The sequence below is a fragment of the Toxorhynchites rutilus genome, chromosome 2 (assembly GCF_029784135.1).
Source record: "Toxorhynchites rutilus septentrionalis strain SRP chromosome 2, ASM2978413v1, whole genome shotgun sequence".
In the NCBI taxonomy this organism is placed as follows: Eukaryota; Metazoa; Arthropoda; class Insecta; order Diptera; family Culicidae; genus Toxorhynchites; species Toxorhynchites rutilus.
Window position 1 is genome coordinate 170,907,754 of NC_073745.1, and position 16,175 is coordinate 170,923,928.

At 39.5% G+C, this 16,175-nt stretch overlaps 2 protein-coding genes across 5 annotated transcripts in view; one reads left to right on the forward strand and one right to left on the reverse strand.

The window, feature by feature from the left end:
- Nucleotides 1-9,733: 9,733 nt before the first annotated feature.
- LOC129769801 (tigger transposable element-derived protein 6-like) lies at nt 9,734-10,939 on the reverse strand. The gene is made up of 2 exons (XM_055772278.1): nt 10,481-10,939; nt 9,734-10,422 (listed from the first exon to the last, which is right to left on the reverse strand). Exons 1-2 carry the CDS (start codon nt 10,509-10,511, stop codon nt 9,926-9,928), a joined length of 528 nt encoding a protein of 175 aa, XP_055628253.1. The 5' UTR covers nt 10,512-10,939; the 3' UTR covers nt 9,734-9,925.
- Nucleotides 10,940-12,089: 1,150 nt separating this feature from the next.
- The window catches only part of LOC129769799 (sideroflexin-2), a 151,142-nt gene continuing 147,056 nt past the window's right edge, over nt 12,090-16,175 (forward strand). The window contains exons 1-3 of one of the 4 annotated variants that reach the window (XM_055772273.1): nt 12,090-12,147; nt 12,210-12,344; nt 12,830-12,983. In XM_055772273.1, coding sequence (XP_055628248.1) covers nt 12,835-12,983 — 149 coding nt within the window. In that variant the 5' untranslated portion in view covers nt 12,090-12,147; nt 12,210-12,344; nt 12,830-12,834. The other 3 variants (XM_055772274.1, XM_055772275.1, XM_055772276.1) reach the window with 3 other exon arrangements.

A 16,175-nucleotide genomic window follows, 5' to 3' on the forward strand; every position in this document is an offset into this window, starting at 1 on the left:
TCTATGTTTAGTAGGATTCGACCGAATACTCGCGGTTTACTCGAGGTTAAAAGGGGCAAAATTTTTGTGGGACGGGTCAGGTTAGGGATATGGATATGAGGTATCGTTGTCTCAACCAGTGTTGTAAACGGTAGACATTTCTCTCAACCCTCACATACTGCCCTTGCTCAAGAGTTACGGCTCAATCTGTATTGCGAATGTAACCAAGAATGCATTGCTCGGTTCTAACAGTCACATCAGAAATTAACGCACGGCCGCAAACACGACTATCAATTGAACGTTTATATGTTTTCTCTTTCTGTCGACCGTACCCAGAAGAGCGATGAAAATATGCTATTTCCATTCTACCATTCGTGCTCATAACCATCCCTCAATTCCGGCTAATATGACTGTAGTTTTAATGTCATTTGACATTAAAACTGCAGTGGTGTGCATTCTTTTTCTCCCTTTATTCTGCATTCAAGCGTAGCTGCACATATACATCCACCTGCTCACTCACACATCTATACACGATGGATGGTATTCAGACGGATTGCTATATCAAAGCAACCGTTGAACTCTCCCCTATCAAGTGCGAATGTGTTGAATGAACGTTTTCAGCGGTGAGCGTTCCCCGTGAACACTGTTGTTTAATTACGGGGCGATGGATATCAAATGTATAGGACGAAAAAAAGCCGAAATGTCATATGACATTTTTAGTTCGACGGTTGTTTGACTGTTCATTTTATGATGTTCATTAATGACACAGCACATACGTCTCCATGAACAGTCATACGATGGTGACCATTAGCAACACTGGTCTCAACCGAGAGTTGCCGCACGCACTGTAGCATTGTGCATAATGATCAGTGATAGCATCTGGTGTTCGACTATCTGTCGAGGGTGGGCGACGGTGAGATGGGGGGACAAGACAAACAAACTAATAACGAAAAAGAAAAATACAAAAGCATTAAATACTTATACTAGACCGTTTCACAAACATATAGATCAACTGCATATAGCAGATGTCGCGAGTTCCCAACACGTCTCTAACAGGAACATAGGGTTGTCTTCCTTGGACCTCAAGGGCATTCAAAAGGTACTCTCTGGCTGCGTAATTATCCGTACATTGCCAAACTGTGTGATCGATGTCATCGTAACCGTTTCCACACCGACAGACGTTGCTTTGAACAAGATTTATTCTGTGGAGATGCACATCTAGCGAGTAGTGGTTGAATGAAGTCACGACTTACGTCCAAACCTTTGAACCACGCTCTCGAAGAAACCTTTGGAATAATTGAATAAAACCACCACCCAAGACTTCCAGTGTCCCAATCGGTTTGCCAACTCAAGAGGGAACTCTGACGCAGTAATTGGAAAAATTCATCGTATGAAATCTGTCTATCAAACAATTCGCCTTCCTGGGCACCCACCTTTGCGAGAGTGTCCGCCTTCTCATTGCCAGGAATTGAGCAATGAGAGGGGACCCAAACAAAGGTTAACTTATAAGATCAGCAACATAAACGGAACAAGGTTCCTGCAGTTTACGGAAGGCGCTTGAATTTTCATTGAAAACACCGAAGCCAGTGGATCCATTGAGGCGAGACCCATCAGTGAAGTATCTTTTCATGCAATTGACTTTTTGGTACTTTCGGTTAAAAATACGGGGAATGAAAGTTGGTCGAAGCTGATCTGAAATCCCAAGTATTGATTGTTTCATCGACAGATCGTATTCAATTGAGGAACTGCTGATGGTGAAGTGAGCACGGTCTGGAGTAAACGATGGAAGACAAATATCTGATGAAATATAGTGATGATAAATTCTCATAAACCGAGATTGTATATTTAGATGAAGCATTTTTTCAAAGTTTTCAATCACAAGTGTGTTCGTGACACCGCATTTCACCAGTATTCTGAGAGAAAGTTCCCAGAATCGGTTCTGTAGAGGAGTTACTCCTGCCAGAACCTCGAGACTCATGTTATGCGTTAAGTGCATACAGCCGAGAGCTATACGCAGACAATGATATTGAATTCGTTCCAATTTTAGAAGGTGACTTTTAGCTGCTGAGAGAAAGCAGAAAGAGCCATACTCCAGAATAGATAGAATAGTTGTTTTATAAAGCGTTATGAGATCTCCCGGATGAGCTCCCCACCACGTGCCGCAAATCGAGCGGAGAAAGTTGACTCTTTTTTGACATTTTTGCTTCAAATACGTAATGTGGGTATTCCAAGTGCATTTTGAATCAAACCAGACACCAAGGTACTTGAAGGTCAATGATTGGGTAATGTTTCTGCCCAATAGCTTAAGTTGCAATTGGGCTGGGGACCGCTTTCGAGTAAACACTACCAGTTCTGTTTTCTGCGGCGAGAATTCTATCCCTAAGTTCCTTGCCCAAGAAGACAAGTTATCTAGGAAATTTTGCAATGGTCTTTGCAAGTTTTCGGTATGAGGACCGCTGACGGAAACCACACCATCATCTGCAAGTTGTCTTAGCGTGCATTGTTCTACCAAACAACTGTCAATATCTTTCACATAAAAATTATAAAGAAGGGGGCTGAGACATGAGCCTTGGGGTAGACCCATATAACTATTTCTGGAAGTTGTCAGCTGTCCGAGGGTGAAGTTCATTTGCTTTTCTGACAACAAATTGTACAAGAAGTTATTCAAAATTCCAGGAAGTCCACATCTGTTCAGATTGTCTGACAGAATTTATATGGAAACTGAATCAAAAGCCCCCTTAATATCCAAGAATACTGAAGCCAGTTGCTCCTTGTGCGCAAAGGCCAGTTGAATATCTGTAGAAAGCAACGCTAGACAATCGTTTGTTCCTTTGCTCTTGCGAAACCCAAATTGTGTACTTGATAGCAAATTATTTGTCTCGATCCATTGATCGAGTCTTCGAAGGATCATTTTCTCCAGCAATTTTCTAATGCACGAGAGCATAGCAATTGGACGGTATGAGTTATGGTCAGACGCTGGTTTGCCAGGCTTTTGAATTGCTATCACTTTGACCTGTCTCCATTCGGGTGGCACAATATTGTTTTCTAGTAGGGTATTGAATAAGTCTAGCAAGCGTCTTTTCGCGATATCGGGAAGATTTTTTAGAAGAACGAATTTAATCATATCGCTTCCGGGTGAAGAGTTGTTCGATGAATCAAGAGCCATAGAAAATTCCAGCATTAAGAATGGTCTGTCCAGAGGTCCACCGCTCGGAGACGTTTCTCGAAGAATATGTTGGGCTGGAACTGAGTCTGGACAGACCTTTTTAGCGAAATCGAATATCCATCGGTTGGAGTATTCTTCACTCTCGTTGGTAGATGAGCGGTTACGCATGTTGCGAGCTACCCTCCACAAGGTACGTATTGAGGTTTCACGAGAAAGACCTTCGATGAAATTGCGCCAGTAACCGCGTTTTTTTGCTTTAACTAATTGTTTCAGCTGTATTTCAAGCTTTGAATATTCCTCGAAGTGTGTGGATGTTCCATGTCTGCGAAAAGCTTTGAAAGCATCAGATTTTTTCAAATACAATTTTGTGCATTCATCGTCCCAGCCAGGAGTGGCTGGTTTTCTTTTAAATGAAGCACTTGGAACTTTTCTTTTTTGTGCTTCCAGTGAGCTTTTATACAATAAATCGACGAAGAATCGATATTCTTCCAATGGTGGAAGTATATTGATGCGACACCGATTGTTACCGCCGTTGCAAATTTTTTCCAGTCGATGTTCCTTGTTAGATCAAATGGAACTGGAGATGGTTCAGTGGATTGCGGGCTACACTTGATTGATATATTGATTGGCAAGTGATCGCTACCATGGGGATCATTGATGACCTTCCACTGACAATCTAATGATAGCGAGTTTGAGCACAAAGATAGATCGAGTCGGCTTTCCCGAGCCGGAGGTTTTGCAATTCGTGTCACTTCACCAGTGTTCAACATGGCTCTCTTCTCAAAATGATCTCTCTTTCCACGATTTTAATATAATACGCTTGGACCGCGATGACAGATACGGAGGGGTACTATTGGGGATCAATAAGTGTCACTCATTTTTTAGAATTGACCTTCCACCTATTGGAGGGATCGAAGCTGTTGCTTGTCATGCAAACATCAGAGGTAAAGACCTCTGTATAGTCAGCTTGTATTGGCCTCCGAGAGCTGCGTTTAGCCGCAAGCAACTTGTTGACATGTGCTCACTCCTTCCTGAGCCACGATTAATCTTGGGAGACTTCAACTCTCACGGAACTGCCTGGGGGGAACCGTACGACAATAATCGTTCATCGTTGATATATGACCTTTGTAACAGCTTCAATATGACCGTTTTGAACACTGGGGAAACAACACGTGTACCTAAACCTCCTGCTAACCCAAGTGCTCTTGACCTCTCGCTTTGCTCGAATTCACTATCGTTAGATTGCAAGTGGAATGTAATCCAGGATCCCAACGGTAGTGACCACTTGCCAATCAAAATTTCTATCACCAATGGGTTGATTTCTTCTGAATCAATAAACATGGCATACGACCTCACAAGACACATTGACTGGAAAAAATATGCGGACGCGATTGCTCTAGCCATTAATTTCAGAGATGGTTTGCCTCCATTGGAGGAGTATAACTTCATTTCTCGTTTGATCTATGACAGCGCGGTTCGCGCTCAAACGAAACCCATCCCAGGTTCCACTATTCGTCGAAGGCCTCCCAATCCATGGTGGGATGGCCAGTGTTCCAAGCTTTATGGAGATAAATCGAATGCATTTAAAGCTTTTCGGAAACGTGGAACCATTGAGAATTTTCAAACGTATTTGGACCTTGAAAATCAATTTAAAAACTTGATCAAAGGGAAAAAACGTGCTTATTGGCAAAATTTCGTGGGAGGTTTATCACGAGAAACGTCAATGAAAAAATTATGGAAAGTGGCTCGAAACATGAGAAATCGCTCTTCATCCAATGAAAGCGAGGAATATTCACATCGATGAATTTTTAATTTTGCACGGAAGGTTTGTCCTGATTCCGCTGCTGTGCAAAAAATTGTTCGAGATATACCACAAGGTAGGTGCGATCTTGATTCCGAGTTTTCGATGGTAGAATTCTCTCTTGCTCTGCTTTCATGTAACAATTCTGCTCCGGGATCGGATAGAATTAAGTTCAACTTGCTGAAAAATCTCCCTGATGTGGCGAAACATCGCTTGTTGAACTTATTCAATCGGTTTCTGGAGCATAATATTGTTCCAGATGATTGGAGACAAGTACGAGTTATAGCTATTCAAAAACCCGGAAAACCCGCGTCCGACTTCAATTCGTACCGCCCAATAGCAATGCTGTCTTGTATACGGAAATTGTTGGAGAAAATGATTTTGTTTCGCCTTGATCGATGGGTTGAAACGAATGGCCTACTCTCAGATACACAATATGGGTTCCGCAGGGGCAAGGGGACGAATGATTGTCTTGCGTTGCTTTCTTCAGAAATTCAAATGGCTTACGCCGAAAAAAAACAAATGGCTTCAGTATTCTTGGACATAAAGGGGGCCTTTGATTCTGTTTCAATAGAGGTTTTGTCAGACAAATTACAATCTCGGGGTCTGCCGCCTCTATTGAATAATATGTTATATAACTTGCTTTGTGAGAAACATTTGAACTTTTCTCACGGAGATTCGGCAGTAAGTCGGGTCTCTTACATGGGACTCCCCCAGGGCTCATGTTTAAGCCCCCTTTTGTACAACTTCTACGTAAGCGACATTGACAATTGCCTTACACAAAATTGCAGCCTAAGACAACTTGCAGATGATGGAGTGGTGTCTGTCGTAGGATCAAACGAATCCGACCTGCAAGAATCCTTACAAGATACTTTGAACAATTTTTCAACCTGGGCCATTGGGCTAGGGATCGAATTCTCCACGGAGAAAACAGAGATGGTGGTTTTTTCTAGGAAGCATAAACAAGCAAAACCAAAGCTTCAACTTTTGGGTAAACCGATCACTCATGCTAGTATCTTGGGGTCTGGTTCGACTCCAAATGTACTTGGGGGCCCCATATTAGGTATCTGAGTAAAAAATGTCAACAAAGAATAAACTTTCTCCGTACAATTACCGGCACCTGGTGGGGAGCCCATCCCGAAGATCTTATAATGTTGTATCGAACAACTATTCTCTCAGTGATGGAGTATGGCAGTTTCTGTTTTCAATCAGCTGCCAAAACACACCTCATTAAACTCGAGCGAATTCAGTATCTTTGTCTCCGTATCGCGTTGGGATGTATGCCCTCAACGCATACCATGAGTCTCGAGGTTTTGGCAGGCCTACTCCCACTAAAAGATCGCTTCAATTTATTATCTCTTCGGTTCCTCATCCGGTGTAAGGTCATGAACCCATTGGTGATCGGAAATTTTGAGCAACTGATCGAGCTAAATTTTCATTCTGGATTCATGAACTCATATCATGAATTCGTCTCCATGCAGGTTAATCCTTCTTCGTATATTCCCAACCGTGTTTGTTTTCCTGACTACATCAATTCCTCTGTGCATTTTGATCTATCCATGAAGCAGGATATCCATGGAATATCAGACTATCTTCGATCGAGGATCGTTCCAACGATCTTCGATGCAAAGTATGGGGATATCAATTGTGATAATATGTACTTTACTGATGGGTCCTCTATGAATGAGTCCACAGGATTTGGAGTGTTCAACGAATTTTTTAGCACCTCACACAGTCTTCAGAATCCTTGCTCAGTGTATATTGCTGAATTGGCAGCGATACATTGGGCGCTGGACAGCGTCGCCTCACGACCTGTTGAACACTATTACATTGTAACGGATAGTCTTAGCTCTGTCGAAGCTATCCGTTCAGTGAGGCCGGAAAAGCACTCGCCGTACTTCCTTGAGAGAATACGAGAAATTTTGAGTGCTTTATCCAGACGCTGTTATGTCATTACCTTTGTCTGGGTCCCTTCACATTGCTCAATTCTGGGTAATGAGAGGGCTGACTCATTAGCAAAGGTAGGTGCAATTGAAGGCGATATTTATCAGCGTCAAATCGCCTTCAATGAATTTTATTCTTTAGTCCGCAAAAATACCATAGTTAACTGGCAACGCAAATGGAACGAAGATGAATTGGGCCGGTGGCTCCACTCGATTATCCCTAAGGTTAGCCTCAAACCATGGTTCAAAAGTCTGGACTTGAGTCGGGACTTTATTCGCACCTTCTCCCGACTCATGTCCAATCACTGTTCGTTAGATGCGCTACTCTTTCGTATTAATCTTGCCGACAACAATCTTTGTGTTTGTGGCCAAGGTTACCACGACATCGAGCACGTTGTTTGGTCGTGCGAGCTGTATCTTGTCGCCAGATCGAATTTAGTAGTCACCCTTCGGGCCCGAGGAAGGCAGCCCATGATGCCGGTGAGAGACGTGTTGGCTCGGTTAGACCTTGATTACATGTCCCAAATATATGTATTCTTTAAAGCTATCGATCTTCGTGTGTGATTGTCCTTATACCCTTAGTTTTTCCTTTTCCTTTGTGAGAGATCGGATCCCTTCTTAAGAATAAGATGAAATGTAAATACATATTAGATATAAGATAGGTTTAAGAATTGAGTGTGATGAGTGTGATTGAGAGTGTGATTGAGAGTGTGAGTGTGATCATTGTCAACATATCCTCATATCCCCTCCTTTTCCTGAAGAAAATATGTCACCCTTCTAAACTCGAGTTGACCGCGAGTAATCGGTTTCCTATATTATTAACATTAGAATTAAGGAAAAATGTATATATACTAGTAACAATACAGTAAGGAGTTCGGCTCCTTTAATCCTATGTAACTGAGCCTGTAAAAATAAACAATTTAAATAAATTAAAATAACCAGTGTTCAAGATAATCAAGTTGAAATCGTCACATAAATCGTAAAAAAATAGCCGCCCTAGCGTCATCATAAAGATCGCCCCACCCAGTACCATGGGAGTTCATGTCACCCAAAATTAGAACTGGGGTTGAGAGAATCGAAATTAGATTCCAAAGTTAACTACGGCTAATGGAAGTATTCGGGGGAACGTATACTGAAGCTATGCAGAGTTCTTTATTCTTTGCAGTTATTTGACAAGCGACGATTTGACGTCTGATAGAGCTGGGAGAGGAATTTTATAGAAAGAGTAGCACTTTTTGATCCCTAAAAGTACTCCTCCATAGGAATCATCTCTATCCAGGCGAATAATATTAAAATCGTGGAAGTTGAGTTCTGTGTCAGAAGAAAGCCATGTTTCGGAAAGAGCGAATACAGTAATTTACATTTAATGCGACATTTTTTTAATTGGACATACCTGTAATGCGACACGTTTAATTGGACATGTTTACATCTAATTGGACAGAGGTGAATCCGTACTGACAGTGGTTAGTGTCGACGTCTGGTGGCGACTTTCAATTTGGGACAAAACTCGATAGTGTAATCTATATCAGATTAGAAGGCACGAAGCCAGTTTTGAAATAATAAAATTTGAATGAAAATTTGTACACCATGTTAATTAATTACTTGAAACACGTACTTTTGATTCTTATTTAATCGATTGTCTATACACTTCTGATATTTTGACTGAAGCCTTTCATTATATATAATATAAAATTGTTCTCAAACACGATTTTCGTATGAGGTTTTTTTACCCCATGTAAAAAAAGTGTATTTCATTTAAATAGAATACTAATTTAATACAAATAAGTTAATTTTTATTCATAATTTTAATTTTGAAAACGTGTTCATTCCGCCTGAAAATTAATTACTATCTTGGACGCTCCCAAAATCATGAAACGAAGCTCAGTGCCGTCAACGCGAATATCAACAAACACAGCACAAACGAAAAACAGAATGTGAAAAACAAGTTAGAACCAGACAAGAAAAACATCAAAATGGACTCAGAATAACATTTTGATAAATCGTGGTGAGAGTGTTCTACAAGTGGCTGACGAAACGGGCCTTCCACGGTCGACAGTTTACGGAATCGAGAAGCAAGAAATAGCATTGCGGTATTGCAAGGCGTTGGTCAACTAAACTATCCCCTGATTTCGAGATAATAATAGGAAATATAAAGGTAGAGAAACCAGATGCCGAAATCGACACAACTATCGTTAAGGAAGAATATGATGTGAAACTTAAAATTACGAATGCAATCACTCAGCCCATGGCGCCGAAGAAATTAACCAAGAACATTCATAAACTTATCAAAAAAGGTTTAGATGGATATTTTAATGTTATTTCCGCATGTTCTTATCTATATTAATTAATTGCAGCATCAAAACACAAATCTTATTCACGATATGGATTAAAGGATGTTCAAGTGCGTCCGCGGAATAATGAAACAGGGAAAGCAATGTGTATATTGTGTGTTGAAATGGAGGTTGCAATTTATAAAAAAGTTGAATAAAGTCAAATATCTAATCGGAAGTCTCTAATTCGCATCTCAATTTTTACAGGATTGTCATTTTCGCTGCAGAAAAGTGGAAATCATGTGTCACTTGCCATCTGTTTGTGAGAAACGCAATATCCCATATTGCTATACGCCGAGTCGGAAGACTTGGGAGCAGCAGTGGGTGTGAAATGAGGCACAGTCGCAATACTAATCCGAGAGCAGCCCGATTATCAGGAACAGTTCGATAAACTAAAAGTGAAGAATCAATGCCGTCAACACGAATATACCATTGTGCGAGTTTTTACAACACGATAAATTTTTAGGAGTATTTTCAACCATTTTTCCAATCAAAACAATTTATGGTGTTACAATCAATCATTTTGTATTTTTGTTATCATGCCATATACTTAATTAAAATTCACTATTGTTATTCGTCAAGAAGGCGAATAATTTCATTTTCATATTCGTTTTTTCATTTTTCGGCTTCCACTAATTTACGGTCATCACCAACAGCAATAAGAACATTTTTGAGTACATCCATGATGCTGATAGCCTACTTATAATCATTGCGTTTTTCGGATTGACTGCTCCAAGAGTACATATAACCGAAGTACTAAGATCACCCTCAGCATTTTCGTTAGCATCGCAATCTTGCTCTTCATGGTCGGCCTCGAAAAAATCACCACCAGAGGCTTGGCCAATTGCTCGTCGGTATATATTTGCGCTACATCTATGTTGTCTGAGTTGCTTAGCCACTCTTGAACTTCTTCTTCGGTCAGTTCGTAGTTTGGATCAACGAGTTGCACTACTTTAGAAAGCAACACGCGGGGGTCACTTGTTGGTGAAGAAATTGTGAAATCCTTGAACGAGTTATAGTTTTGATCTTGACTTAAGAGATTGCGCCAACAGTTAGCAATCGTTTCTGGAGTTACAGTGGCCCACGCATCAGTCGCTAGTTGAATAACATCATAAAGGCTAAATGATTTGATAACTTCTGTAACTGGGCGATCGCTGTCAGTTTCTAACAGAACACGGCGCAGAAAATTCGATTTATAGATAACTAAAAAATAAAAATAATATTCACTAACTTGGACTCGAAAATGTAATGACATTATTACCCTTAAAAGCATTGATGATTCCTTGATCCATAGGCTGAAGAAAGCTTGTCACATTTGGAGGAAGAAAGATCACCTGAATTTCTGCGTCATCCACTTGAAACTTATCTTTACTGCAATGTGCGGTGCAATTATCTAGAATTAGAAGCGCATTAGTCGGTCTATTCTGTGCAGCTGCCTTCCGTTTGATCTCAGGAACGAAAACGGAGCAGGACCAATCAGTAAACGTCGCACTAGTTTGCCACGCTTTCTTATTTTAAAAATAGTGTATCCCATCAGGCACGCCTTGCGTTTTAAAGCACCTAGGATTTGATGCGCGGCCAAGCACTTGTAATGGTAATTTGTGGCTACCACTTGCATTGCTGCAAGGTGTAATTGTCAGTCTCTCCTTCAACGACTTGCGTCCGGGTGCAGTTTTTTCGCTAGAACTAACCAATGACTTTGTAGGCAAGGCTTTCACAGACTATGTTCTCATCTTTGATGGTGAGGACATTATACTTTCGTCTCTTGTATTTCACTGGACGGTCATTTTGATCAGGCTTGCTGTTAGCTTCGCTGACGGTGATTTGTTCTAAAGCAATAGAACAGCTCGAATGAATATTGGCCGGTAGTAGATCTTCTAAATGTTCATCTAAATATTCTCCTTGCATGTATCCTTCACCAATGTCTACGAAAATTGAGTCCATTTTGCTGTTTTTCTTTTCTGGTTCTAACTTGTTTTTCACATTCTGTTTGTCGTTTGTGCTGTGTTTGTTAATATTCGCGTTGACGGCACTGAGCTTTGTTCCACGATTTCGGGAGCGTCGAAGATAGTAAATAATTTTCAGGCGGAATGAACACGTATTCAAAATTACAATTATGAATAAAAGTTAACCTATCCGTATCGAATTAGCATTCTATTTAAATAAAATACACTTTTTTTACAGGTGGTGAAAATATCTCATACGAAAATTGTGTTTGAAGACAATTTCAATTTTAATGAAAAGTTTCAGTCAAAATATCAGAAATGTATGGACAAATGGTTAAATAAGAGTAAAAAATACGTGTTTCAAGTAATTAAATAACATAATGTAGAAATTTTCATTCAAATTTCAACATTTTAAAACTGCATTCGTGCCTTCTAATCTAATAGAGATTATACTATCTAGTTCGGAGCCCGAATTGAAAGTCGCCACCAGACGTCGACACTGACCACTGTCAGCGTGAATGTCCAATTACAGGTCACAATCTCTTCTAATGCGACACTGAGTGGTGCCTCGACATGTCGCATTAAATGTAAATTACTGTATTTCAAAAACTGAAAATACAATAATAATACGAATGCAACCCGATCTCCATAAATTGTGTGTAGGCCTGAAATCCCGAAAGCAGGATCGAGGTTGGGCGATATTCGGGTACATGTTTTGACACTTGTATTTATCAATTTACTCGCGTAAAATATACGAATAATTAGTGCGGTCGAAAATGACTAAAGGCTGATTTAGACGATGCCAGTCAGTGCTCTAGTTGAAGTATCCAGTGAACAGAGAACAGACACTCTGTTCAAATTACTTGTACCAGTATCGAACAAGTAATTGGCCTCTAACTTGAACAGAGTGTCTGTTCTCTATTCACTGGATACTTCAACTAGAGCGCTGACTGGCATCGTCTAAATCAGCCTTAACGAATCGGTATTATTTACCTGAGATTATTTACAAGACAATTTGTAATATATACTAATTATTTCTCTCAGTGTAATGACGTACCCATAGCAGTCAACTTGTTTTTCGAGCGGTGTTAGTTTTCTTGTTGAACAACGAGAATTCAATTGCTTGTGTTCTACAGTACAGTGTTGTAAGGATAGCTTTAACTTTTATTAGCTTGGGAGGTATTTTATCGAACACTATTGGCTTGATTGCATTATATGTATTAAATTTCTCGAAAAATCAACCAACAAATCTGCAACCTTAAATTGTAGTCGAAATATATACTCGTTGATACATGTCTTAACGTTACGAAGTCAGATCACCAAAATATCAAGTAAATATAAAATGGTTTGCTCAGAAATTTGAAACAAGCTCCATAAATAAATCATCTAATCTAAATTACTGCAGCAGCTACGAATGTAAACAAGCCGGTATATTATCATGATATACACACGGTTTTTCTTGCAACGACAGTGTTTCTAATGAATGCTAGAATGAGATGCGATACTGATAGTTTCAAATAAATAAATACATGTTGGAGAAAAGTCTGAACAAATAAACGGGTAAAACATTCGGCTTATATACTTGGCGCGCAGTTTAAAGCAGTTCAAATGATTATTTAGAGAAAAATATTGTGCTTCTTATTAACATACTAATATATTTTCAGACAGTATGGCTGATATTGACATCGACAAACCGTTATGGGACTTGAGGACATTTACTGGTCGGTTTATGCATTTTTTATGGGTTACTGATCCTAGGACTTGCTTCACTACAGAAGAAGAATTGAACAAAGCGAAAGATTTAGTATTAGCATTAAGGTAAGTCTAATTAAATCTCGTGCACAAGTAACGTAACATGTTGTGGTGGGGGTAGAGATGGGAAACCGTGTATGAACTGTTCAAAAGAGTTCACAGAGTTCACTTAAGTGAACGAGTGGTCATGGTCCATTTTTTCAAATCCCATTTTGACGTAGGACTACGTCTTTCATTTCTATACCGGGGTGTAAAATCAAAGTTTCGAAAACGAAAGCGTTACGCCGGAGACCGAGATTTTGAGTGTTAATAGCTCCTAAACAACTGAATGAAATGGTATGATAAACACTTCATTCGAAAGATAAAATGTCTACGCGTTCTATACTTGTTACTTTCTGATCCAAAAACTTGTTTCAATAGTCTTAAATTTGCTTTCAAAATAGGCTATTGAAATCACCAATCGGTATATAAGCGAGCGCCGCTCGGAAATCCACTCAGTTCTAATTGAACAGCGATTGGAGCATGTTGTCGCTGTTGTGGTGAAGCTCTTCATTTATCATGAAAGCGCGGATGAACGGTGTCACCAAGAGCCTGTTTGTGCACCTTAGGCCAGAAGGGAATCCATCAGGAGGAGAGTGATGCTACAAACGGTTCCCCGGGAAGATCTCGAAGCAGCCGCTACACACACACATACACGCACGGAATTCTTTCCGTTTGGATCGAGAAAGACCCAGAAAATAATCTGCCAGTTCCTCTAGGAATTTAAAAATACATTCATGTGAAAGAGTTTATTTGAATGTTTTCTATCCATGTAACACTGTGACCAAATATGTTTTAATCAAGTGCTATTAACAGATGGTTATCGAGTTAGCATTAACCACTGGTGGGCTTCCAGTATCGAGGAAAATGTGGAAATATCTAATCGTTACTGAAAATAATCTGCCAGTTCCTCTGGGAATTTAAAATTACATTCATATGAAAGAGTTTATTTTAATGTTTTCTATCCATGTAACACTGTGACCAAATACATTAGGTTTTGTGATTTTTCAATCAATCGCAATCAACAGGATAGCTTCTGAAGATTATTCTTCCCCATCAGTAGGATATTTCCGTATCCAATATTGGATGCATAAAACCTTGTGCCTCCAACGTAACGCTCTCGTTTTCGAAGTTCTCCAAATATTCATTCATTCAGAATGAATTCAGATTCAACTTCATACAAATGATCTCTAAATCAACGATAGTCCTACGTCACCCTTGCGGTTATACCATAGATATAACCCACTTCCTGTTTTTTTCTTCAATGATAATCGCAAGGGAACCACGCTCTAGAGGCGACTCTTCTGGTCTTCGGGCGAAAATATCATACTCACATTCCTTCCCTTCCCCTAGTGACTGTAAGGACCTGGCCGGCGTCGTTGTTGACTATTTGAAGTTCGAATCACCGAAACTTGCACAATGAGAATGATTTGCAAATCCCAAACGTCATTCAGTGTGTTTTTGTACCATTTCGCTGGTTCAGATTAATCACGGAGATCTAATACGACGTGTACAGTTTATCCATACTCAAGATCAACCTCAAGCTGGATACAAATACTAAATTTCAAAACAATCTTGACGTCATTAAGTATGTAGCAGATAGTGTTGCGCATTACGTAGAAACATCGAACTCATTTCGATGCGGCAAACCAGAAACGATAAACCGCATCCTACGGTAACCAATCACGAGCGGCGGAAGAAGGTTCATTCTGCATGCTTTCGTCATTTCATTCATCCGTTATCTGCCTTTTCGCTACATCATATTGAGCGCCGAAAATATAGCTCTCCAAAACGAACAAGACCTAATGAAACAGCGATGGGACGCAATCGTGTCTATACCATTTACACAAAAACAACCGGTTCCATAAATTACACCAGACGTTCTTTACCGTATAGTCATACAGCGTGAATAGCGTCATAGATCCGATAATGCTGTCGCGTACAATTATTTTGATTCAATATGTATGTCATGTATCTTTCCTGTTGTATCAACCTGGGTGTAGTGATCCCTTATTTTTGAAATAATTCGTTCATCAGCTAATCGAATAGTTTTCAGCAGTTTGTTATTCGATACGATTAATCGGCCGAAATAATCGATTAATCGTCACACTGAGAGAAATAATTAGTTAGATTAAGATCATTTACTAGAAAGCCATATGGAATGAAAAAAGTGTTCATTCCGCCTGAAAATCAATTATTATCTTTTACTCACCCCTAAAGTCGTTAACGAAGCTCAATTCACGTTGACGGCATTGAGCTTCGTTTACGAACTTAGGGGAGCGTTAAAGATAATGATTAGTTTTCAGGATAAAACTGCAGCGGCCGTAAGTTTTTTTCTCTCTGAGTTTGGATCGATTAATCGACGTAAATTATTCGTTCGTTTCGATTATTAGTTGTGCAGTGTTCGTTCGATTAATAATCGATTTCAGTAGGAAGTATTCGATCAATCGATTAATCGAACGATTATCAGGGATCACTACCTGGGTGAAGGGATGCATTCCAGGGAACGTTGTTTTTATAATTTAAATGGTGAATCAATTAAATGATTCCAATTGCTCTAAATAACCGTAAACTGGTAAAATGGGAGTGTTTTCAATCCCAGACGTTACATCACTCTCACCAAAACCTTTTTCAAATAAATAAATACTTTATAATAAACCCTAGAAATTTACAAAATGAAAAGTTTTTACATCCCATTTCCGAGTATTCAGAAACTAAGATATCCCGACTTGTTTAGGGCAGAATAAGGCATTTTCTAATCACTCAATTGCCCTTCGCTAATGTTATTGCACCCATCAGAAAGCAGTTAACACGTTCCATCATAAAGAATAATTAAGCTAGATCTGGGCTATGTGGAGTCGATAAAATTCATTTTCAAATGCATTTTGCTTGAAAAAAAAACTCTTGCACCTTTTTTCCCCATGCTGTCTTTTTTCGCATGCTGTCAGATGTTTCTCCTGTAAAAGGAGCAAACATTTTCGTGACTCGGGCTTAGTTTATTTACTTCTTTGATCGAACCAGAATTGAAATAAATGTTTTAATTTGCGTAATTCGTATTTTTTAGTTGATTTAATGATTTTTTTCTGTATTAAAGTGGCTTTCAACACTTTTGGCTGGTTGGTTACCCTTACCTTTCATTTCGGAAGAATAATAAACACCTAACATTTGGCGTAGAGTGAAATTGAATAATCATTAAATTTATATGTGTTTGGAAGTCAA

Excerpts from the sequence above, each read along its gene's own strand:
- LOC129769801 (XM_055772278.1), bottom strand. The coding sequence starts at position 10,511 with ATGGATCAAGGAATCATCAATGCTTTTAAGG. Across the intron at positions 10,423-10,480 it reads AATCATCAATGCTTTTAAGG|TTATCTATAAATCGAATTTT; the intron begins GTAATAATGTCA and ends TTTATTTTTTAG.